At 40.9% G+C, this 25,965-nt stretch overlaps 2 protein-coding genes across 9 annotated transcripts in view; one reads left to right on the forward strand and one right to left on the reverse strand.

Annotated features, from left to right (window-relative positions):
- The window catches only part of ATP11B (ATPase phospholipid transporting 11B (putative)), a 103,007-nt gene extending 101,249 nt beyond the window's left edge, over nt 1-1,758 (forward strand). For all 3 annotated transcript variants that reach the window (XM_039321796.1, XM_039321806.1, XM_039321797.1), the window contains one exon: nt 1-1,758. In XM_039321796.1, the coding sequence (XP_039177730.1) occupies nt 1-127 (127 nt within the window). In that variant the 3' untranslated portion in view covers nt 128-1,758.
- Nucleotides 86-25,601, reverse strand: DCUN1D1 (defective in cullin neddylation 1 domain containing 1). Of its 6 annotated transcripts, none has more exons than XM_039321810.1 (9): nt 25,132-25,601; nt 18,184-18,400; nt 15,873-16,041; nt 12,920-13,050; nt 11,862-11,944; nt 10,400-10,496; nt 5,474-5,539; nt 3,772-3,866; nt 86-2,487 (listed from the first exon to the last, which is right to left on the reverse strand). In XM_039321810.1, exons 1-8 carry the CDS (start codon nt 25,291-25,293, stop codon nt 3,781-3,783), a joined length of 1,011 nt encoding a protein of 336 aa, XP_039177744.1. In that variant the 5' UTR covers nt 25,294-25,601; the 3' UTR covers nt 86-2,487; nt 3,772-3,780. The 6 variants fall into 6 exon arrangements, with proteins under 6 accessions (XP_039177744.1, XP_039177742.1, XP_039177741.1 ...); XM_039321808.1 differs by having other exon boundaries at nt 86-3,120; XM_039321807.1 differs by having other exon boundaries at nt 86-3,866; nt 25,132-25,600.
- Nucleotides 25,602-25,965: the final 364 nt, after the last annotated feature.

Below are 25,965 nucleotides of genomic sequence, written 5' to 3' on the forward strand. Positions count from 1 at the left end.
GTCGGGGATGATGAATTGCAGGTTGAATTGCAGTGCATGGACAGTGTTACAGAAAGGAACAAGAGTTTTTGAACAAAGCACAAGCCTCAATTCATCCAGTTTTATTTTCAAACTTTTACATATTTGAATGCATGTTACTTCCACATACTTTCCTTCCATTGGCCTTCAAAACATCTAATTACCAACATTGAATCTAATTCAACCCACATTTGAATAACATGAGAATAATTTGACATGAGGTTTGAAATGTTTCTTTCTTGTATTTGCCTCAGAGTAAATGCCTTCACTACGTTGTCCCTCCACACACACACACAGAGACACACACAATCTGATCAGATGAAGATTTGGCAGATAACATTTGCAGAATGTGCTACACTTTTTAAAGAGTTGCCTCACCTGGAGCACAAACCTTGAGTCATAAACTAGCCAATGTGTTACCTGAACTCACAAAATAAAACTCAGTGAACTGGTTAATCAGGTTTTATGAATGCAGCCATAGTATTAAAGAAAGGTCATTGCCTGTTGTTCCTCTTAATGATGGAGATTATTTTGACACCTGGCTTTAATTGGTGGCATCAATCCTTGGGCTGTTGACTCTGTTACAAAAAAAAAAAAAAGCAATGCACATGTCTAGGACACTGCCCAGAAAACTGCCTCACCACCACCAGGCACTGGGCTAGACTCAAGGTCATTTTTAGATACCTGAGGATGAACATTTCATAGCACCTGAAACACCTGTTCCTTTTTTATTGTAATAACAGATTTGGCACTGTCTCAGAATCCATCACCTGTTGCAGGTAAGACTTTCTTTTTTCAATGACAGATACCTGCTTTATTCTGCAATTCGCTGACAGGGCTTTTTTTTTTTTTTTTTTTTTGCCAGTGGATATCTGAAAACTACAACTCTTAGCAACTGACATACATGATTTGCAAGCAATATTCAGTTGAGACCCAAAGGTGCTTTCCAAAAGGCAACTGGACTCCTGTTTTTTTTTCTTCAAAGACGTTTCGCTTCTCATCCAAGAAGCTTCTTCAGTTTTGGCCAGAATTCTTCAGTTCAGTTCTTCATTGTGTTTAACTTAAAAGTTATTTTTTTTAAAATAAAAAGTCCTTCAGAGGGGTATCACAGGGTAGTTTTCAAGAAATAAGTTACTTTATTTAGCAGGTTCACAATTCATAGCTTTGGACCAACCAAATAAAACATCAAGGTACCATTTTTTTTCTCCCCCCCCCCCCCAAATTAGGAACTTCAAACCATGTTTGGGAACAAGAGACCCTCCTTTGTGCAACCGTAATCTACATTTTTATGGCAAGCACAATATTAATTTGCAATATTCTCTTATTCCTCTCACCATGATTTAAAAAAAAAAAAAAATCAAGAAACAAAGTCATTTTTGCTTCTTCTCCAATGGCATAATTCATGTGAAGGTTTGCCATGACAACTGGGCTAGTATTTTATTGACTCTGGATTGCAGCAAGTATTTTTCTCAGTAATTACAATTCAAATTACAGAAAAAATGTTGATCACGTGACTGAAATAAAATTACCAAATTATCTGTATGGCTGAGAAGATCTAGTCTTACATACAATAAAACTCCAAAAGTAGATAAGATTAAGCATTTACTGCTTGTCTAGTATTTGGCAAAAGGAAAATGATTTAGGGTCAAGTTACCGTTGGATGCACGTATGGGTTGTTTTTATTAATTAAATCAACCCAAGTAGAAATTCAGTTTACATTTTTAAAACTTAAAAAAAAAAGCATGCACACATACATGGGGATACGTCTGAACATTTTTAGTCTTTGCTAGAGCCAGGCATTTACACTCAGAAACAAATAATTAAGCCAAATATTTCTGCCACTAAACACAGTCAAACCCTAGCACCACTTTAACAATACACATCCCACTGAAAAGCAGGTGACCAATTTTTGCCTCTGGATTTAAAACCATTTTTTAAAATTCAAGAATGCTATCACACAAACAACCTCAGTTTCTCTGCTACTTAAGACAGCAATGCTTTATGTAATGCAGTTTTATAATTACACAGTAATTATAAATTGTGTAGTACCAAACTGATGGCAAATTCCATTTTGTTGAAAAGGCCTCAACATTGCAAAAGGAATCATCTTAAAAAACAAGAACAGCATGGCATTTATGCCCTAATCTTCAGCACAGGGATAGAATTCAGTACATCTCATTAAAATTAAAAACAAAACATTGGAACACAAAAAAAATACATAGCATACATCAATGACTCATTCTGAGAAAGCTGTACCCAAATTTTAAAACAGCACACGCACACTTTGTAGAGTTTTCATAATTCAAGTCTTCGCTGATATTTACACAAGAAACAATAAAAGAGTAAATAACATACTTGACTTTGTCAATTCCAGCAGCTAAAAGATTTCCAATTTTATTCAATGGTTTCCTTAAACTTTTCCAAAACGTTACTGAGGGAGTGGCTATAGGATCCTGACAAGAGTTGTTTCTTTAAAAAAAAAAAAAAAAGCAAGATTTTTCCTCCTATTATTTTAGCATCTGCATAAAAGTGCATTCTAATGTCATGGATACAAGAGACATTAGCAAGAAAACATCATGAACTTACATCAAACCGGCCCTTCTCGGTCTTAAATATTACAAAGGAGTTTTAAATACCTCAAATCCATGTTTCCAATATTGTTCTATCAAATGATTATTTTTTTTTTCCAGAAAAGAGCAAAGTGGTGTTAAATGATTAAAAAAGCCAGGAGGTATTTCAAGTGCTGCTATCATATAAAAACACAAAGAATAAAACCACAAGTGTTAAGTTAAAAAAATGTCTCCTGTTGGACCAAAAAAAAAAAAAAAAAAAGTGGCAAGCCAAACATAGTGGGACCACAGTGGGTGTAGCATTTTCAATCTCTCATCATGATTGAAAAACATGAAAATGCTGGACTTCCCTCTATCTCTCTTGCCTGCGTAAATTCTTTCCATTTCAGCGTGTTTCAAAACTGTGAACTTTGCAGTAATGGCAATCTGCAGTCTTGAGCTAGCTCTTGACCTAAAGTACACGTTCCAGTTTTCAACTACCTTATTGTTAGCGTCCACCTTCATTGAAATTTAAAGCTAAATGTGCTTTATGCTGGAAAAGAGAAGAGAGCAATGTAAGTAGATGAGAAAGGAACAACATACGTTTCCGGGGCACTTAATGGTATCTGCAGCAAGTTGCAGTGACCACTAAATTATTATATGTGTGTCATGATGCTTTCATGCCAATGCTACAATTATATGCATGTCTGGTGCAAGCTGCAGCATTGATATGATTAGGGCATCATGCATATTGTCACCTGCCCCATCCCCTGGCTGGTACCCAAAAGGACAATTTTGGGTTTTTTTTTTCTTTACCACCAAAAACATTACATCTGCGTTAGTCTCAGTTATGATCCAGCCACGGTAAAGCACATAGCTAATCTCCACTGCATACAATGGCAGAATCAAATTAAAAGGATTCTCTTTCTTCCATTGAAAGTGCTGAACCTATTCGGGTGGGTTACCTCCGATACAATTTGGAGTGGCATGTTAAAGATGGATAACCAAACAGAGAAGGCCCAGCAATAAGTAGGAACTCCAGTTACTAAACAATTACTCCATACAATTACTCCCACTATGGTCAATGCGAAAAGGAGAGGGGGTTACTGTTCACGCAGTTGCTATCTAACACCCTTCCCTCATCTGGAGGCTATCAGACCTGCAAACCATCTACTCCCACTGTCAAATCTGAAATTCTAAATACCTGCAGGCATCAGGCTGATGAGGTTTGCATGGGCTCACAGAAAAAGCTTGTTCTGGGCACTGATGTCTCTGCATGATGATCACAGTGAACTGCAGCTATAAAACAAGAACCAAGTCAACCCACCACCTTCGTGGTAGTTCTATTCATGCTCCAGCGGGTTTGGCTTATGCTACTCAGCCTCAGATAAATCTGCATTACATTCATTGTTATTTTCAAAAACTTTCCTGGGCCCAAATCAAGAATTTTATAAAATGTAGCAAGTATTACAAGTTGCGTATTGCATTCAAGTCTTAACAATTCAGTAGAACTTAGTGGCTGGGGAAGAAGGAGAAGACAATGAGCATTTCGAGGCTAATAAAACTGGGCAATTAATGAATGACTAATAAGACTGGGTAACTGGAGATATTTCAAGACTAGTAAAACTGGGTAAGTCTAAGAGCAATGATGAGCAATATTTTATTCCTGCGTTAGAGTGCCCACTGTCCTTGCTGAGTAAAGCCTATTGAAACTTAGCAATAGCCAGGCTCAATAATACTCCAATTTCAACCACTCCATATAAAAACAAAAAATAGAAGAGACAGAAATAAACAGTTAGGTGATCAAATAGGGACACTTTCTCTCACTTTGGGAATATGGGATAATGATCCAATTCCCAGAAGAAGCTGCCCACATCTGCCTGAGAAACAGTGCGACCCAGTTAAGTTAGCAGGACAGCTATTGATGATCAGATGCAAACAAGCACACTCAATATCATCCTTCCTTCTTTTGATGCTGCACACACAACATGGTGCAGAAACAAGGTGGCAAAAGGCTGTTGTGTTCATCAGCAAGCAAAGCCACCCATCAGAAGCGGGATGCTAAAGGAAGCTTCCTCTGTCGACATGAGACACCCAATACATCTGACATCAAGGATACTGCAAAGTCATTAACCAACCTATGTTTTAATGGCCCTGAATCTCGCACCAATGCAGCCGGCAAGCCTGTTCCAGAGACGGACAACGATCCAAGTTTTTGCTGGGTCATTTCAACACCTGCTTTCAAGCACACAAGCAAACCACAACAACAAGCCCTTGCCACTCACACTGACAACCGCTGTAAATCGACCATTTCCCCCCCCAAAAAAAAAAAATGGATCCAAACACACTGTTTTAGGGATAGTCTCAGCACAGTCTTTGCAGATAGCGCCAAAATATGTTAGCTGAAGATAACTTTTCTCTTTCTCTCTCTCTCTCTCTCTTTCTCTTTCGGCATTTTAGAAATAGGACAAGTGGATTGTGAGACTGAACTGTGAAACAGGAATACCAAAGAGTTTGCTTGGTGAAAAAAACAGAATGTACTTTAGGTGGAACCGGAAATGTCAAAAAGAGTCATCCAAAAACATGAAAGATCTATGGAAAGCATTAGGAGGCTCCGATAAAAAAAAGGGGGGGAGGGAAAAAGATGATATCCACAATGCTGGAGTTTCCAAGGGGTTAAGGGCAGCCCAGGCTGGGAGAGGGGCCCAAGCCACCTGTAGTCTGATATGGTCCAAGGTATATCCTTACACTTTTGCAGCCACCCTCAGCTTTTTATCTCTTGAGGGTTGGTCTTCGGTCCAGTTCAGTCATTGGCAGAAAGTGACTGCAATTTTTTTCCCCATTATGTTTATTTGTACAGACTAGGTACAATGTTAGAAGGTTCAGTTAGCACTACACTGTCGTACTTTTTATTCCAGCAATCTGAGGTCGTGCAAATTCCACAAAGTCGTCGATAAGAACAGGCCAGGCACCTAGGGAAAAGAGAACAGGAAAAGACAAGGGATTACATCTTCCCAAAATTTTAGTGGAAGACTGTGGCTTTCCCCCCACACACACACACACCCCCTTTCAGAGGAAGGGTCCCCAACCTCTGGGCTGTGGCCAACTACAGGGCCTTGAGCTGTTCAGAACCGGGCCACCGAAGTGGCGGGCAAGCGTGCACATCTCCACTCGCGCGAATGATGGGCGCACATGTCTGCCACTCACGTAAATGGACGTGTGTGTGTGTGTGTGTGTGTGTGTGTGTGTGTGTGTAAAGCCAGAAAGTTTGGGGAACTCTGTTTTAGATCATAGAAGGGAGCTGAGGAAGACCGCCTCAAAATCCACTCATTATGTCAAGCATAGACAGGTGTTTCTTGTGATATATTGCAACAACAAATACAAGTCTGTCAAGTTCTCCTTCTGATAAGAAATGTGTGTATACACTGACCCAGAAATCAATGGATTAGGATTTGACGTGATGACAAATGATAAAGACTTCACTCGCCAGGAACTATATTAAAAGTGTCTATGAACGCAGAAGTGCAACCTCTGTGCTACTTCTTTTATAGTGTCCCCTATACAGGCAGTCCTCAACTTGTGACCAAAACGGAGCCCAAAATTTCTGCTGCTAAGTGAGACAGTTGTTAAGTGAGTCTTGCCCCCATTTTATGACCTTTCTTGCCACAGTTGTTAAGTGAGTCCCAGCAGTCATTAAATTAGTAACACCGTTCTTAAGTGACTCTGGCTTCCCCGTTGACTTTTGCTTGTCAGAAAGTTGCAAAAGGGGGATCACCTGACCCTGGGACGCTGCATCCGTCATAAATACAGGCCAGTTGCCAAGCATCCGAATTTTGATCACGTGACCCATGGGGATGCTGCAAAGGTCGTAACTGTGAAAAACCATCACAGGGACTTTTTTTCAGTGCCGCTGCAACTTGGTCACTAAACGAACGGTTGTAAATCAAGGACTTCCTGTAATGCTTTTCAGATATATTAAACAGTATTCCATCGTGCTGGCAGGGATATCATAAACAAGGCCTTGTTGTTTGTTGTTAGTTGCGAAGTCGTGTCCGACCCATCGCAACCCCATGGACAACGTTCCTCCAGGCCTTCCTGTCCTCTACCATCTTGTGGAGTCCATTTAAGCTCACGCCTACTGCTTCAGTGACTCCATCCAGCTACCTCATTCTCTGTCGTCCCCTTCTTCTATTGCCCTCCATCTTTCCCAGCATTAGGCTCTTCTCCAGTGAGTCCTTCCTTCTCATTAGGTGGCCAAAGTACTTGAGTTTCAACTTCAGGATCTGGCCTTCTAAAGAGCAGTCGGGGTTGATCTCCTCTAGGACTGACAAACAAGGCCTAGTGTTCCACAATAAAGCAGTTCAGAGACTTTTTTCCTAATTTCCATCAAAAGTTCTTCCAAGAAAACCCTTCTTACTGAAGCTCTTCAAGAAACAGGCTTTAGAAGAGCTCTCCTCTTCCTACTTGAGGCCACACAGCCATTAAGCCTCTGCTAAACACAGTCCAAGCGACCTTTCATTTATAAAATGAAAGGATCGGTGTGTTTTTTTCTCCCACTGAAATCCACCCACGTTTTCTTTCCTTCCTTGAACAAAGCTTTCCTTGGTTTTCTTTTCACTCTGGCCCAAGAATTTCAGAATTCAGCTAAACCAGGCTTTCCCATCCTGGGCATCTTTGCGCCTGCTCCCAGAGAGCGTGTTTGCCATCAGCCCCAGGGAAGCGTAGGCAATGACTCCGTAAGAGGCAAGCCAGACTAGTTTACCCTTTTCTCTCACAAAGAAAAGAAAACAACAACAAATGCCATCTCTTCAGATGATGATTATTCTCCTATACATAAGCCCTGAAGATGGCTTTTGACAACAAAATACAATTTAAACCAGTGTTTCTCAACCTTGACAATTTTAAGGCATGTGGACTTCAACTCCCAGAATTGGGAGTTGAAGTCCACATGCCTTAAAATTGTCAAGGTTGAGAAACACTGATTTAAACGTAAGGCATTAAAATCAAAATCGAGACAATTTAACAGTTTATTTATTTGTATCCTGCCTTTATTATCTTTACAAATAACTCAAGACTGTGAACACACATAAATACTCCTTTCTCCTATTTTCCCCACAACAATCACCCTGGAAGGTGCTTTGGGCTGAGAGACGGTGTCTGGCCCAAAGTCACCCAGCTGGCTTTCATGGCTAAGGTGGGACTTGAACCTATGAACCTTGGCTGGGGAGTGTATTCCATGGTCTTGGGAGCTATAAAGAAGGTTGTATCTATCAATATTTACCATATGAAAAGTTAAAATGGACACGCTCACACACTAATTATTTCTTGAATCGTGTAGAAATGGCAATAGTAAACCCAAACAATAATAAGGGTGACACTAATTTAAATTTTTGCAAATAACTTCGGCATCTAGCAAATAGTTTTGATTTGACGGGCGCCTGAGAGGGTCTTGAGTGACCCCCAGGGGTCCCAGAACCACTTAAAAAAAAACCCCACTGATCTAAACAACCAGAAAGGTAAGTTGTAAGAGACATGAACCGTCAAAGAACCAGGCCCTAAATTGTTACAGGATTTAAAGGGCCTTTTTTATTTTAAGACGTTTTATTGGTTTTTTAACATTCTTAAACAAAAAGTACTCAAGACCCACCATGATGGTTAGGTGGTCAAACATTCAAAAGTGAAAATATATATAAACAACACAACTCAATAAATTTCACTATCCCCTCTCTATTCCCCTCAGTTAACATAATACATTTAAATATTCCATTTCTATTTTAAATTTCTATCACTATTAAACCTGTGTTATAACTTTATTAGTTTACAAATACAATAGTTTAAATTTAAATCAAAAAATTATCAACTCTAATTCTTAATCTCAGATTCCTCATTTTATACCAAACTCATTTATTTCTTCTTCCACTACACAACAGATATCTTAATAGCAATAAAATATTGATCAGCCCTATATATATGTAATCCCAAAGTCAATCCATATCTTTAAAATAACAAAATAATACTAAACCTTGATTCATTCATATTCATTAAATAAAGTTCAAATTTTCTCCAGCTTATCATGCCTTATCATGTCTTTGTTGTCATACAAGAAATCTACCCTAGTAATTTAAAACATTCCATAAATTTATTAAAAGCATCCCAATCTAAGCAGTCATCATTTTTGCAATTCCAGTAAACAATAAATTTCATATATTTCCCAAACGCTACATAGGTACAATCCAATACATTCTTAATCTATTTGAAATATCTACTCTAATAATCACGCTCCTATATTTATATATATATATATATATATTTAGTTGCTTCTAACTCTGAATCTTAGTCCTTAAAACAATCCATAAATCCAGTATTGCCTTTTATTCCATTACACAATTTTAAATTTCTCTTTTAAGTCTAATTCTAGGTTTTTTCCTGTACCAAGTAGGTTTCCATAAACACGCTTCCCAGGATTTAAAGAGCCTAAGTCAACACCGACATATGTCAGTAGGCCTTTCAAGCAATCAGAGAAAAAACATACACAGGAAAAGGTGTGACGGATTGTTAAAATTTGCCCAGTCAATGCCCTGGTGAGTTGCAGAAGGGAAACACGGCAGGATTAGTGACTCAGCAGTAGCGGGTTTGGCAAGCTGGTTTTGTTGAAATAAGGGGAAAAAACCTCATAGCAGGGAAATGCCTGTGAGCATCATTCATTTTAAAGCCAGGTTTTATACTGTAGCTTGCTTAAGGCTGCTCTCTGGGATTAAGATCATGGTCTCTATGGCAATGACCAATCAGCCTTATTTTCAGATGTTGGACAAGCAGATCTTTGTTTACTCTCTGGGTTCTTCATAATTAAAAAAAAAAAACCCCTCTGAGAACTGATGAACAAATCAGATGGTAGATAAGGGTTGAAGAAAATAACTACTGCATTTGAGCAGCATCAGTGGCACATGCAGAAGAGAGTTCGGTCTCGCACTTTAGGCACCAGCTAGAAGCCAGGCGACTATGAGTTCTAGTCCCACCTTAGGCATGAAAGCCAGCTGAGTGACTTTGAGCCAATGACCAGGAGACCCTGAGTTCTAGTCCCACCTTAGGCATGAACACTGGCTGGGTGACTTTGGGTCAGTCATTCTCTCCCAGCCCAACCAACCTCACATGGCTGTCTTTGTGGGGAAAACAGGAGAAAGAAAGAGTATTAGGTATGTTCACCACCTTGAACTATTTTTAAAAATAATAAAGGCAGGGGGTAAAAAATTTAAACCGGGGAACGTTGGTTAAAAAAAATGTGCTTGGACAAAGAGTTGCAACAGCATCAAGAAGCATCATTACATTTATTGGTAGGGTTATATTGGAGGGAAAATTTTGTGTTTATTGTGGATGAATGATTTTTTAAAAGAAATATGCACCTCGGCGTGGAGAAGATGGATAAATTATATAGAGAGTAAATATGGGATTTAATGGATAAATTATGATTAGACTTGTTATGGGATTACAAAGTATTATTTAGATTATGATTAATTTTTAGTTTTTAAAAGTATTATCTTGCTTATGAGTAGATTTTAGATTATTTTTAATAGTCCAATATGGTTGAATTTATATTATTTTTAGTATTTTGGTTTAATTATATTATCATTTTTGTTTTTAATTTGTTAACCTTGTTTTGAAAAGGAATTAAAGTGTGTTATGGATTCGACTGATAGTATAGTCGGGTAATGTTAGATTATGTTTGTTTATTTTTTACCCTGTAATCAGCTCTGGGAAGTGGGGGAAGGGGTGGGAGGGGTTTGGGTTATATTGTATTAAATTTGTAAAACTTTTAATAAAAGAGGCATCATTACCTTCCTCGTCGTAATTTGACATATCGTCTGCTATCATTGCGCTGAAGTCTAAAAGAAGGTTCCAAGTGTCCTTCGGTATAGATCTTTTATGATGTTCCTATTTGAGAGAAAAATCCCACCGTCATAATTCAAGATGTTACTTATCTATTGATTCCTCCAACAGGACTCTATGCTTAACAGGTTGTGGTTCCAAGACTGGAGAATCCCTCTTCACATTTCTTGGGACAGCCAGGCTGAAATGATCTGTATCTCAGATCTCAGCATCATGGTATTTTAATCATTTGCTGAGCACCATGGTTCTGCATGGCGACCTAGCTTTGCTTCTCAGAGCAGCTTCATTCGCTTGATGGAGTAAAGTAGGACTGGGAAGGCATTCAGCTTCCACACTTTCAAAGCACTGAGAGAGACTGTTTCACTTCCAGTGAGGGGGCTGCTACTGTGCTGAAGCTCCCGGGCAGTGCTCAGAAGTAAGGCTTTGCTCTGCTTTGGGGAGGGCCATCAAAGGAGGCCCTGGCTGGAGGCTCAGTTAAAATAGAGTGCCTTCTCTAGGCTCTGCGCCAGATTTAATGGGCTGTAGATGCTCATGCAGAATCCACAAAAGCAGAAATGGTCCGGTCAGCAATTCCTAGACAACCCTTTCAAGGCCAAGGACAGGCTGTGTTTAAAACCACTGAGAATTCACACATTCCTTTGCTCAGTCATCAATCTGCAATTAAAACTTTAAACATTGTCTTTTGCTATTTTTCTTTTTCCTTCCTTCCTTCCTTCCTTCCTTCCTTCCTTCCTTCCTTCCTTCCTCCCTCCCTCCCTCCCTCCCTTCATTCATTTCCATAGCCGTCCAACTCAACCAAGTAATTCTGGTGCCTTACAAATACAGGTAATCCTCAATTTATGACCATAATTGTGCCTGGAATTACAGTTGTAAGACACGCCAATTAGTAAGCGGGTCTCCATATGACCATTCCAGAGTTCACGATCTTTTTTGCGGCAGTCATAAAGTGAATCCAGCAATGGGTGTTTTGATTGCATAAATTTTGACATCATATATTATGGCCACACGACTGAAGGATGCTACAAACAGCTATAAACGTGGGCCGAATGCCAAGCGTTCAAAATGTGATCAGGTGATTATGGGGGGAGGGTTTAAGCCTGACTGTCAAAACTTCACATCTGGGTGTTAAGTAGCTTTGGAAAAGTCTGTTGTAACTGAATGATCACTAAGCCACCTGTTGTAAATCAAGGACTATCGGTAGAGACAAGAAAATCCGCCAGTTCACTCTAACATCAATCTGACCTATTATGTTCACAGGCAAAAATTCTTGATCTAGACCCAGTTTCATAATGGTATTGATTATACCATACACACACACACACACACACACACACACACACACACACACACACACACACACACGCTCGACATGTATGTATTTGTTAAGACACAATTAATATTTGAACTTACCAATAAAAATCTGTTCCACAAGTCTAGGAATTTAAATCTTCCATGAAGTACTAAGTTCCAATAGGCAATGGCCATTTCTAAATCTGTAACATTAAATAATTTATTCTTTAAAGCATTATGATCCAGAACAATCATTTCTGGAATGCACAGTTAATTAACAAAGTAAAACAAACATTCTGTAGCACAAGGATGCTTCAAATGTTCCTGGATTTCAGGATTTTTCCACCTTTACCCCTAGCAAAGACTTCTCAGACTATCCCAACTAGACACTAGGCCAGAGATAGGCAACCTTGGGTCTTTTATGACTCGTGGACTTCAACTCCCAGAATTCCTGAGCCAGCATGGCTCAGCTTGGAAACCTCCCCCTTTCCCCTCAGCGTGGCTGGCTCAGGAATTCTGGGAGTTGAAGTCCACGAGTCATAAAAGAGCCGAGGTTGCCTACCCCTGCACTAGGCTAAAGGAAACAAACATTTGCAGTGGGTTTTCTCTTTTCCCTTGTGTCCCTTGCTGAGCTCTTCACAGTCACCAGAGTTTGCTTCTAACCCTACCCTAAAATTTCAGGGGTGCCTTGTTGTCTTGATCAGCAACAGAGCCCTTCGGGGAGGGAGGAAAAAGCTAGAAACGCCACTAAACAACTGTAAAGCTTTGGCAGCAGGGCTTCGTGTCTGGCAAACTACAACTTTGTGAAATGACACTTGCTGAGGGAAGGTCTATGGAGATTCTCAATCATCCAGATCATGGTTGTCCCAAAGGTGTTTTTCCCAAAAAAAGGCAACTGGTTTTTTTGTGTGTGTTTTGTTTCACTTCTCATCCAAGAAACGTCTTCAGTTCTGAAGTGAACTGAAACCGAAAAACCCAGTTGCCTTTTTTTGGGAAGGGCACCTTTGAAACTTTGCTGAGGGACCTTAATGGGCTTGTCTCAATCGATCGGCATCACGCCGGAGAGGAAAAGGCAGTTTCCATCATCCTGTTCAGCCCCGGTGACTGCTGAGGAATCGGTTTTCCGGTGCCTGAGATGAGTCATTCCTCCCTGAGCTAGGAAACGCTGGCATACATACCTAAACCTTTCTGTCCTGGATTCTTTGCAAAGTTGAAAGTAAACTGGTAAAAGTCTTTAAATCTTCCCGGCTCTTTCAATTCTTGTTCCATTTTAGGAAGCTGGGCCTTTAGTTTTTCTATGCTGTCACATCTGTATCAACACATAAAAAGGTGGGGTTGTTTTTTTCTCCTCCTCCTCCTCCAGTCAGCACATCATGCTGCGTGTTTTTAAATCCTTCTACAACAGTGTTTCTCAACCTTGACAATTTTAAGGCATGTGGACTTCAACTCCCAGAATTCCACAGCCAGCATTGCTGGCTGTGGAATTCTGGGAGTTGAAGTCCACATGCCTTAAAATTGCCAAGGTTGAGAAACACTGTTCTACGAACTGTACTGACACGGGCAGTCGTAGGCTTGCCACCTTTTTGTTTGGTGACCATTCGAAGTCACAACGGCACTGGGAAAAAAAGTGACTTTGACCAGGTTTTTCTCACTTAGAATCGCAGCAGCCTCCCCCGTGGTCCCGTGATCGAAGCTTGGGCGCAAAGTCAGTGGGGGAAGTCAGATTCGCTTAACGTCTACGCGATTCGCTTAACAATTGCGATGCTTCGCTTAACAACCGTGGCCAAAAAAAGTGAGCAAACTGGGGCAGAAGTCATTTCACAATTGCCTTGCTTAGCAATGGAAATGTTGGACTCAATTGTGGTTATAAGTCGAGGGCTCTCCGTATCCCATATACAGGTAGTCTTTGACTTAGGGCAGGGGTAGGCAACCTTGACTCTTTTATGACTCTTGGACTTCAACTCCCAGAATTCCTGAGCCAGCATGGCTCAGCTTGGAAACCTCTCCCTTTCCCTTCAGCATGGCTGGTCAGGAATTCTGGGAGTTGAAGCCCACGATTCATAAAAGAGCCAAGGTTGCCTACCCCTGACTTAGGGTCACAATTGGGACAGGAATTTCTGTCACAAGTTGTTGCAGTTGTAGGTGAAGTTGGACCTAACTTTATGCCATTTTTTACTGGGGTCATTAGGAGAAACGCATGGCCATTAAGCGAATCATGTGGTCATGAAGCAAATCCTGGTCCTCTGTGGGTGTTTTCAGCAAGAGCAGTAGCACTTAGACTTATATGCCGCTTCACAGTGCTTTACAGCCCTCTCTAAGCAGCTTACAGAGTCAGCATTTTGCCCCCAACAATCTGGGTCCTCATTTTACCGACCTCGGAAGGATGGCAGGCCGAGAAAACCTTGCACCTGTCAGGATCAAACTGCAGGCTGTGGCCAGAGTTAGCTTGCAGTACTGCATTCTAACCACCGTGCCACCATGGCTCCCTTTTTTGCTGGAAATTGGCAAAAAAAAAAAGGTAGCAAATCAATCGTGTGACTGCAAGATGCTGCAACTGGTCATAAATCTGAGCTGGTTGCCGAATTCCCAAATTGCTATCACATGACTTTGAGGTAGTACAACAATTATAAATGTGAGAACAGGTCATAAGTCACTTTTTCCAACATCATTGTAACTTCAAACAGTTGTTAAACAAAAGGTTGCAAGTCAAGGGCAACCGATAGCTGCTTTTAGAATGGATGATCTCTGAAGTTCTCTATCATTTGCTTTATTACAATACCAATTTAATCTATACATTTGCAAATCACTTACGGACGAAATTTCCACACGAAGCAGAGGTTTAGAACAATTCTGCAAGAATTATCACAGCTTCCCTTTCAGGTCCTCTCCAATAATTTATTTGTTTTCAAATAAGTGAATATGGCAACCAAGACAAAAATATATACCAGGGAAAGGTTACATCTTAAAGGAATTTCTTAGAAATTAAAGTCAATTATGTGATAGTCTGTGTATTTGCCTGCTCCTTCCAATAAATAATTCATTTCAGAAAACATCGGGAGTATAAAAACTGCCATATGGAACACTATCATCTATGTTGCTTCACAGTTTTCTCACACCTTGCATCGACACACATGCCAAAGGAGTAAACAAATACACAAGTGCAGTTCTAGTACTAATATATCTGTAAGGAGCATTTTCTTCTACACTTCCAGGTACGAATATTCCAGAGGAAAAGCAGTAGAGTCTCCATGGCCCAACAGACAATGCAACAAAAATACAATGATTTCCCACTGTGCATAGTGAAAATAAATGTTTTCAATGATCTTACTATCCTTACGACAATTAAAAGACGAAAGCTAAACACAAGTCTTCAAAAACACAATTTAAAAAAAGAGACTGACAATGTTGTTCCTCTTAATTCTGTCACCACACCACTGCCATTACTCTGTGACTCTGTGTTTTTCAAGCATGGGCATTTGAAGAGGTGTGGATTTCAACTCCCAGAATTCCCCAGCCCACCAGCCTATGCTGGTTGGGGAATTCTGGGTGCTGAAGTCCACACATCTTAAAAGAAGCCCAAGTTTGGAAAACATTGCTGTAAAACACTTGATTTTTTCTTTAATCGTTTTGCACTTCTGTCAGAATCACCGTATCAGACGACTCCTGGGTTGAAAGGATTAGCATTAGCTGGTGACATCGCCGGTGACCTGGGGACACCCAGTTGGGGGCTCCTTTTATGTCCCCAGCAGGAGCTGGAGTCAAGAACGAGAGCTCCACCCCACCCCAATGGCAATTCTTGGGTCTCAAACTTGGGCTTGCTAACCTCCTGCCCACCGTTCCAGCCACTCAAGCCACTTTGCTCCTTACTCTTGATGATTAAAAAAGACAATATAATAGTCCAAATATACATGCATACATATACACACCTCCAGGCCACAAAAGAGCTTGTAAGTGCAGAGCTTATAAGCCTTGTTATGCACCAGAATCAATGCGCAACTAGGCCAGAGACTGGTTTGGCAGGAAATTAAGAGTGTCTTTCTGTAAATAAAACAGTCCATGGGCAGAGTTTTAGTGCCGCTTTAGCCCAACGGGCTCTGCATGCATTATCACAGGATGGGCCCCAGCACTTACCCAAGTTCTGTCATCCCGTCCATAAATTCCATCCTTAAGAATTCACACTGCGTCGCCGCTCTGAACTTCCAGGCAATTATCAAGACACTAATGCTGGCAGGGTCTAGTGCCAAGTCATCGCAAAACTGCTGTATGCCGTCTATGCCAATTTTATTCTCATCTTGAGGATCTTAAGGTTTAAAGGAGAAAATAAATAAATGAATGAATATTTAAAAATTCCTAGAAATAAGCACTCCAGCAAGAATGGAACTGGTAGGTGCGACTTCAAAGCAAACCATGTGCCCGAGAAACTAATTTCTGATTCAAGGGACATTGACTGCTGGCAGGTGCCATTTAACAGCCCTCTTTGCAATTTAAAATGTGTAAGAAGCGTCTCTCAGTCCGTCTCTTGCCTGGAATCACAACTGCAATTTAAAATGGGTCAGTTCCCTGGTTTCACAAAGGAGAGAGAATAAATCGCAATTCACTCTCACGAAGGACTTTTTTTTTTTAAAATCCATTTCCCTGCAAGTCCAGGTTAAGAGGCAGCTCAGAATAGGAGGCTCCGGATAGAAGAAAAAGCAATGGCTTGACAAATAATTATCAGGAAAGTCACAGAAGAAATATGGGCAAGATCAGGTAACTGGATCAAACATAAGAACAAACGTGGCTTTTGATGTTAGAAGGTCCCCAATCTTTTGCTCCGAGTCAGCTACAATATTTACACATTGGAAAGAGTTATAATCTGCTAAAACTGTGGTTATTGTATAAACCCAAAATGGTTGAATTCAGACAGCATGCTTTATCAAAGCCTTTCCTCCCCACAATTTCTAGAAAGAAATGAGCAATGTCTTCAAAGAGGAAACTTCAATCTAGTTTCCTAACCAAGGGAAAGGTGGCCTTCCAGAGATACAAGTGGAAGAGGCAAGCATTGTCTGAGACTAATCTTTCTAAATCAGTGGTTCTCAACCTGTGGGTCGGGACCCCATTTGGGGTCGAACGACCATTTCACGGGGGTCGCCAAACAACGCAGTCCGCCATTTTTTTCCCCTTCTCCTTAGCTGTGCTACTCACTTTTATTCTATTGGCTTTTGAAAGCCAATAGAATAGACTCTCTTGAATAGAGTCTAATTCTATTGGCTTTCAAAATCCAGTAGGAATTGTCCAGGCTGTCTCTGCCCTGCTGAGCCCGCCAAAAGTCCCATTCTGCAAACGGTGCTGCACCAGTTGAGTAGTCCTCGACTTACGACCGGTTGAGTAGTCCTCAACTTACGACCGGTTGAGTAGTCCTCGACTTACGACCGGTTGAGTAGTCCTCGACTTACAACCGGTTGGGGGGTCACGGCATTAAAAAGATTGAGAACCACTGTTCTAGAAATTTGGGATTGGGGTTGGGGGTTAAGGGTGAAAATGAGAGCAATTCCTCTCCCATTCCCATCCTTATTTTTCTCAAAGAAAAAAATGAAGGGGAGAATATGCTTCAGGAGGTTTATTATTTTGGCTGAACTTCAGAGACGTGATTTTTGAGTCTTAGGAGTTATTGGTATCTCATGAGATGTATACCCCTAATTTAGTTATCTGAACCTAGCTACGTAGGAACCCTTTTCAATCTCAAACTCACCCTCAAACTCACCCTCAATCAAGTAGGTCATTGGGTGAAGTTACCCACCAACTTTAGCCCATCCAGAGTCATGTACATGAGAAGGGTTGTTGTATAAAATGAATGAATGAAATATTTTCCACATGTGTGGTAATACAGGTGGTCTATGACTTACAAACATTTGCTTAGTGACTATTCAAAGTTGTAACAGCACTGAAAAAAGTGACTTATGACCGTTTTTCACACGTATGACTGTTGCAGCATCCCCATGGTCACGTGATCAAAATTTGGACGCTTGGGAACTGCTCCCAGGGTCAACGTTTGCAACCTTCTGACAAGTAAAGTCAATGGGGAAGTCGGATTCACTTAAGAACCCTGTTAACTGAAGTGATTCACTTAACAACTGTGGCAAGAAAAGTCATAAAGTGGGGCACAACCCCATTAACAATTGTTTCACTTAGCAACAGAAATTTTGGGCTCAGGTATGAACATAAGCCAAGAACTACCTATAATTTAACACTTGATAAATATGTTTGCTGCCCTCCCTCCAAGCTCCTTAGGGGAAGAATGGGTCAAGGACTACTTTAAATTGGTAGGTAAATAAATAAACCTTGTTGCAATATGTAAGGGCTAAATAACTATCCTTCCCAGTCACAGTTTTCCTCCGCTGAAACCAACAACTATAGCAAAGTTCAAGCATTCAAAATGTTAACCAAAAACTTTTTTACTCACCTTTGTATCTATTATATAGTTGCTCTAATTTCTTTCGATCCAGTGATCCCTTAATGTTTTCTCGTATATACAGTTCAGGATTTTGAAAAAAATTATCTGTTGCAACATCTAGCTTCCAGTCATTCTGGGACAGACAATTCACTGCTGTTTTTTCACTAGATTGTGTGAAGATCATAAACTGCCGAACTTTATCTTTTTGCGATGACTTCAACTTGTTCTAAAAAAAGTTTGAAAAGAAGAGCAGTAAAACTTCACATCTGTTTTGCCCTAAGAGGCAGTATCTCAAAGGAAAACTCCAGAGATGATAAATACCAGTTGTGGAAGAAGTAAGGCAGACATTCTGATTAGGATATTGATTTCTTAATTTTGCACAGATAAGTTAAAAAGTTACTTGCAAGCCATGTTGTTCACCACTGCTCCAGGCATCTCACAAGTCAAATAAGCTTACTACACGGTGGAATTAACCCAGTGAAATACTCTGAGCTATTTCTCATCCCTAAGTGTATTACCAATAACGTGATTTATGGGCTCATCCAGATTATTCAAGATAGAAGCAGCATCCTTCACAATATCCGCCAAAGACACCAGAAAATGGAGGGCTTTAAAAAGGACAATAACAGACTCTAAGGTTATTTACCAGGAGAGTCTGCAAAATATGGCCAAAAAAGTCAAGATGGCAGCTGCAATGGTGTGATTGAAGTGCCACTTGTTTGATTTGTTTTTTAAAGCATACCCATGGATGCTCCTGACGATCACATATCCAAAGTAATTCATTAGCATATGAAAGCTAATTGATTTGGGAATATGACACAACAACTTAATGAGAAAGCTAATATATCACTCCTAATTTCCCTCTAAATTATTCTTATATGAAATCCAACAAGACATCAACTGAACTCAGGAGAGCAAGGGAAAAAAGTTTTGACTGACGGTTAAATATGGAAGAATAAAAAAAGTAGCAGTATCAAAATTCAGCACCATCCACAGTGATACATACCTATGTAGTCCTCGACTTATGAGTCTGCAATTTTGGTCATAAGTTGCAGTGATCATTAAGTGAATGCAGCATTGTATAAAGCAAACACCGCAGTTGTTGGGTGAACCCACTATTGGCTATGGGGTATTTTTTTGACAGTTTCTGGCACAAACAGCATAAATTGTGTTTGAACTTTGAATTCAAATTTGGGTTGCAAGTCTCTTTTTCGAGGTCTGTCATAATTTCAAGCGGTCACTGAGCAACCAACCATAAATCGGGGACAACCTGTATGACTTTTACGATTACACTTTAACTGAAGTCGTATTGTTCTACCTTTGCAGTCCAGCTATAAACACAATTCTCCAGACAATGTGATTGTGGAAAGGCATCATAGTAACAACTGTTAATTGTATACCCTGACTGGAAATAATAGAATAGAATAGAATAGAATAGAATAGAGTAGAGTAGAGTAGAGTATAGAGTAGAGTAGAGTAGAGTAGAGTAGAGTAGAGTAGAGTAGAGTATAGAGTAGAGTAGGAATAGGAAATAAGAATAGAATAGAATAGAATAGAATAGAATAGAATAGAATAGAATAGAATAGAATAGAACAGAGCTGAAAGGGACATTGGATGTCTTCTAGTCCAGCCCCCCCCCCCCGCTCAATATCATCAATTAAGACATTCAATATGATCATCTGGTGGGTAAACTTTCCTATAAAAAGCATACGTATGACGAAGCAAGCATTTAGCTATATTCATCTATGGTAACCCATTTTTCCCTGGTTTAAGAAGGCAAGTGTAGAAATCTATGCCCTTTAAAAAAAATGTTCGTCACAGTTCTTAATATACACTAGTGATAGGAGACCGGTTGAGGTGTCACATTTATTTAGTAAAAGGTTATTTCTTTTCATTTTTCCTATTCATAAGTAATGATCAGAGGTCTACATTTTATTATTGGTTTATCTCTTACCAACCTATTTAAATCTTCAAGTCAACTAACAAGACACAACTGCTATGGCCATGTAATATGCTATTCCAAACAAATACAAATGAACCATTTTATGGCACCCACATTTGAGGTTCAGGGGTGAAAGCCCATATGCCCAAATTTCTTTCTTTATATCGCATTGTCAGTTTAATGTAATTTTTCTTTTTCCCTTGAGTCATTTTGCTATCTTAGTTTTGATTTAGCAGTTAACTTTTTTATATTGTTTCTGCTGAATTTGTATATGCTACATCTGACTCTTCAATGACTATAAATAAAACTACGACTATTAAATATTATGGCCTATCATGATAGCCTGGTACACACAACACACCAAGACACAAATACCCCTTCCCATTTTAGCATTGTACAAAACCAGTTATTGTCTATTAATGAAACAAAAAATATTAGCAAGCAACAGATGTAAACTTTTTACTTTCCCAGAACAGTACTTGAAACAGCAGTTACATCTACGTAATATCTACCTCTGTCTCTTAGCTAGCTCTATCTTTGGCCAGCTAGCATAAGTTGATGGCGCAAAGTGTACAAAACAGCAACAGAGAACAGGATGACAGAAAAATGTGCCTGAGAAAGTAGAGCTGCTTCTTTTACCCCTGCTCTGGGAATATAAAGCAAAAGATTTGTCTGAAAATTACAATAATAATAATAAAGTTGGAAGGGGCCTTGGAGGTCATCTAGTCCAACCCCCTGCTCAGGCAGGAAACCCTATACCATTTTGGACAAATGGCTGTCCAGTCTCTTCTTAAAAACTTCCAGTGTTGGAGCATTCACCACTTCTGGAGGCAGGTTGTTCCACTGGTTAATTGTTCTAACTGTCAGGAAGTTTCTCCTTAGTTCTAAGTTGTTTCTCTCCTTGATTAGTTTCCATCTGTTGCTTCTTGTCCCGTCTTCAGGTACTTTGGAGAATAGCCTAACTCCCTCTTCTTTGTGGCAGCCCCTGAGATATTGGAACACTGCTGTGGAAGTGCTATGTGGTTATCGTAGATTGTCATCTTACATTATTTTGGATTATAATGTGCCCAATTTTGCAACCAACATTTAACTTTTTATAAGGGAATCAATCCAATTTAGCCTATTTTTAATAAGATATTCCTTTTATATAAATTCACATTTTTAAAATAGGCTAAGGCTAAGGGTTTCCCCTGTCCAGTCTCTTCTGACTTTTGTGTGTGTGTGTGTGTGTGTGTGTGTGTGTGTTTATCTCCGTTTCTTAGCTGAGGGAGCCAGAGTTGTCCAAAGACTCTTCCGTGGTCATGTGTCCACCATGACTATACAGCGAGGTACACGGAATGCCGTTACTGTCCCACCAAAATGGTATCTATTCATCTTCTCACATTTGCATGCTTTCGAACAGCAGCAGCTGGGGCAAGTAACAGGAGTTCACTCTGTCGAGCAGCGGTCAGATCTCGAACCTTGTCGAACTTTCCAGCCAACAAGCCCAGCATCTACCGAGCCATTGCACCCCTATTTTTTAAAAAATAGGTTCATTTAAATGATTTATATAACCGTCCACCACACAACAGTGATTTGGGGAGAAGGGTACAAGGACTAAAAACAAAAACATACAAACAATGGAACCCAAGGTTAAATCAGCAGGAGCCAAATAATAATAAAAAAATACATCACCAGTAGAGTTTGCCTGGCTCCTGGTCCAAATGCCAGCCAGGTCTTCCAAGTTTTACAAAAGACTAACATGCTTGGGGCCATCAGGATTAGGGCTGTGGGTGTCATTGTTTGATGGAAGGGATCCACAGCATGTCTTCCCTACTAGACCTGGTGGAGTGGGCACAAAAAATGGGGGACAGGAGCCCCTTATAACTATAGGAGTAAAAATGTGAACCATAAATTTAATCCAGATGACATATCAGTACAGTTTTCTTGGTAGTATTAAAGTAATTAGTTGTTATTCTAAATTGTACTCCTCTTCCAGTACTAACTCCTCTTACTTTCTGAGTTCAACTAAGGTTAACCAGATGCTGGCTACAGTTCAAATACAGTTTGGCAGAGATAGAGAAACAGCCTATCACATCTCTTCCTAGGAAGCTAAATGCAGAGATATTAAATTAGTCTAAGGAGAAACATCCTGGGTGTGTACCCTGAAAGTAAACTGCCCCTAAACACAATTGTAAGTACTAAAAGAGCCCTGGGTACAACTTACTATATTTCCTGAAGAATTTTACATGCTGTTTTGGGCAGCACATCACTGAGGTAACAAGTATCTATAAAGTGTTGTGTGTGTGTGTGTGTACACACACATATGTATATTGTATATGTATATTGTATATGGATATGTACATATATATGCATATATATATATATATATATATATATATATATATATATATATATGTCTTTGGTTATTCGGGTTTTCTCCCGCATAAAATTGAAAGTGTCTTGGTGATGTTTCAACGAAGTCCCATTTGTCACCTTCAGGCTGGTGTTTTCAGCTTCATGCTTCTAGGATCAAGAAGCACGAAACCGAAAACACCAGCCTGAAGATGACGAATGGGACTTTGTCGAAACATCACCAAGACACTTCCAATTTTACGCGGGAGAAAACCCAAATAACCAAAGACCTACATACAAACACCTGCAAAAACCTCAGAAAACAAATATATATGTATTTATATATACATATATTCAGGAAAAGGTTGCCAAATAATATAAACTCATTTGCAATATTAATCTGCTCTAAATTATAAAGCAATTTGCAGACTATATGCTTCAATACAAATCATTTGAAGAATGCACTATAAAGGAAATATGAAGATTTTAACCTAGATATACAGATGTTTAAATCCCCAAAGAACGTTTAAGAATTCCTAATAGCAAAAATAAAAAATTGGGAACTAAAGTGTCTTTCCGCATGAAACCTAGCCATTTAGGAAAACAGGTGAAAACCTCAATGTATTTCAAAATCAGCGGTTCAAATCTCACCGGCTCAAGGTTGACTCAGCCTTCCATCTTTCCGGGGTAGGTAAAATGAGGACCCAGATTGTTGGGGGCAATGTAAATATATATATATATACATTGCTTACTGGTGTACACCGCTTAGAGAGTGCTTGCACTTAAAGCAGTATATAAGTCTCATAAATAAATAAATAAATAAATAAATAAATATGATATGCTGGATTCTTAAATTGTTAACTTAAGCATATGGATGCTATGAGCTGAAAGCCAACATTTGAATAAGGCCCATGTTCTCATCCCTGCCTCAAATACTGACCAACAAAATATAATACTAAGATTTTGCGGAACATAGACATTTCCATCAAATTAATTAAAAATATTCCTCAATTTTCCAGGGTTATGACACTGTATCAACAGGTCAACACACTATTCAAGTAAACAAGACCTACATAGCATAATGCATTCCAACAGTAATTAATGATGAGGTCACTGCCTTTTAAAGATGTGTAATACTAGTTTACACCAAGAGTGGAAAACAAATTAACAGTCTGAATTAAATTTGGACCAAACTGAACTAAATCTGCCATTAAATGCTAGTTCTGCCATTTCAAACCAGATTCTCACAGAAATCTGTGAGATTAAATAAACTGGCAAGATGTTTCAAATACTGCCTCGTCATCCTCTGAAAGTTGGTGTCAGATTTTGGTCTAGTTTCTTCTTTTTGCAGAAAACTGTTCCTTTTATAAGAAATAAATAAACAAACAAACCTTGGGGTTGTTATTGATATTGTATTAAATTGATATCCTTATTATTAAATTATTAGATCCTGCAAGAACATTCTTGAGAAGATGTTGGGACAAAACTTTGCATTTACATTTGCTGCTGTATCTATGTTTTTTTATATGACCTATCCAATAAACTAAGTCATGGTTTCATTCATATTCTAGTTGCTTGGCTTCATACACCTAATGTTTACAAAGCATAATTCTTGGCTTCACAGACTACTCTTATCCCCTACCTATCCACACTATACTGTAGCTTCATCTTTCTGATGAAACCTGCCATCAGAATCTCTATCGGGGACTCAGTGGATGAAGAAATTAGTGTGTGTGTTAAATTTATACTCCAACAAGAGATAAATTGGGCTGAGAAAGAATGGATTGACTCCCAGATACCAGAGCTTAAACTGGAGTTGAATCAACTCCTAATCCGTCAGTCCATATCAGCTAGCAGGAATCCCTCTCCTTTCTGAAAATCAAGCCATCCCAAATCGGACAGCACCTTTTCCCACAAATACACAAAAAAACGTGTCTATGGGAATCTTGCGCACCCAGTTTTGTAAGCACACACAAAAACACTCCTGGGATGTTGGGCACAAGATCCTGGACAGCTCGGGAAAGTGAGAGCCTTTTTTTGTGTGTGTGAAATGGCGGGGGGGGGGGTTAAGAGGATGGGGAAAAGGGGAGACTCCTGATGTTTGGCTACCACGGATTAACCCAGTTCTCTCTCCTCCTGCAATGAAGACCAAACCATTGTCGGACTTTTCTCCTCCGATTCCCTCTCTTTCCCACCCGCTTCCATCCCTTCTGCGGGAGGGGGAGGGAAGAGCCATCACTTCACCGACACCCCTTTACCCAAAACCTGAAAGAGGGGGAGTACCCCAACCCCTTGTTGGATGAAGTGCAAAAGGAATCTCCCCCTACACCTCATACACAACCCAAATACTTTTGGGCTCCGGAATTCACGCCTGGCCTGGTTCGGGGGGGGGGAGAGTAAGAGACCCCCGACCCCAAAGGCCCCCACACGCCCTCCCGCAAGGGCACGACCCCGGCGGCCAGAGCCGGGCGCCGGAAAGAAGGGCGGCCCTTTCGCCCTCAGCCAAGCGATGGCCCATCTCCCCACCGCCGGAGGTCCCCGTTTCCCACCGGGCCTGCCCTCCCGGCCGCGGGTTTGGGCCCCCTGCGAGGCCTGTGGGGTCGCGCCCTCCCGCCGCCGGCTAGGCCGCGCGTTGCCAGGCGATGGCGGCGGCGGTTCCCCCTCAGCGGGCGGGCTCTCACCATGGTGGGGCTGCGCGCGGGCCTCGCTCCCCGCCGGGCCGGCTCAGGAGGACTCTGAGGAGGAGCAGGAGGAGGCGGACCGAGGTTGGTGTTGGCGGCGGCGGCGGCAGCGGCAGCGGCTCCCGGGGCTCCTCCTCGCGGGCCCTGCCTTCCGCCGCTCATGCGCACTGCGCCCAGGCCGCGCTCGCCGGGCCGGCCCTGCCGGCGGACCTCGAGCGGCCCCGGCTGCCGGGCTGGGCCCTCTTTCGTGAGGACTTGGTCCGCCCCAGGCCCTCAGCCCGGCGGCGCACGGGGGTCGCGTTGAGCCTGTCGGCGGGGAGGGAAGGAAGGACGGCGAGGCTGGGTCGCCCATTCCCGCCGCCTGCGGCCACCCGACTCTGGCTGGGCCCCCACCTCAGAAACGCCTCCTGGCTGTTCGAACGGAAGACCCCGGCGGCGGGCAGGCAGGCCGGGAAGTGTTGCTTGCACCGAGGCTTTTAATCAGCTGGGGAAGCCGGCCAGTTGGCCCAGGACTGGGGGCGGTTGGCCTAGTTCAATGGGAAAAAGGGGGGGGGGGGGAGAGAAGGAAAAAATACAAGTAGTCCTCGACTTACGAACCACAATTGAGCCCAGAGTTTATGTTGCTAACCGAGACATTTGTTCAGTGAGGTTTGCCCCATTTTATGACCTTTCTTGCCACATTTTGTTAAAGTGAATCACTGCAGTTGTTAGTAACACGGTTGTTAAATGAATCTGGTTTATCCATTGATTTTGCTTGTCAGAAGGTCACAAAAGGGGATCACATGATCCCAGGACACTGCAACCGTCATAAATGTGAGATAGTTGCCAACAGTC

Source organism: Crotalus tigris, unplaced genomic scaffold (assembly GCF_016545835.1).
Source record: "Crotalus tigris isolate CLP2741 ecotype Arizona unplaced genomic scaffold, ASM1654583v1 scf7180000023829.5930981, whole genome shotgun sequence".
Lineage (NCBI taxonomy): Eukaryota > Metazoa > Chordata > Lepidosauria > Squamata > Viperidae > Crotalus > Crotalus tigris.

Excerpts from the sequence above, each read along its gene's own strand:
- DCUN1D1 (XM_039321810.1), bottom strand. The coding sequence starts at position 25,293 with ATGAGCGGCGGAAGGCAGGGCCCGCGAGGAGGAGCCCCGGGAGCCGCT. Across the intron at positions 13,051-15,872 it reads GACGGGATGACAGAACTTGG|ATGTGACAGCATAGAAAAAC; the intron begins GTAAGTGCTGGG and ends GTGTTGATACAG. Across the intron at positions 10,497-11,861 it reads TGTGGAACAGATTTTTATTG|GAACATCATAAAAGATCTAT; the intron begins GTAAGTTCAAAT and ends TCTCTCAAATAG.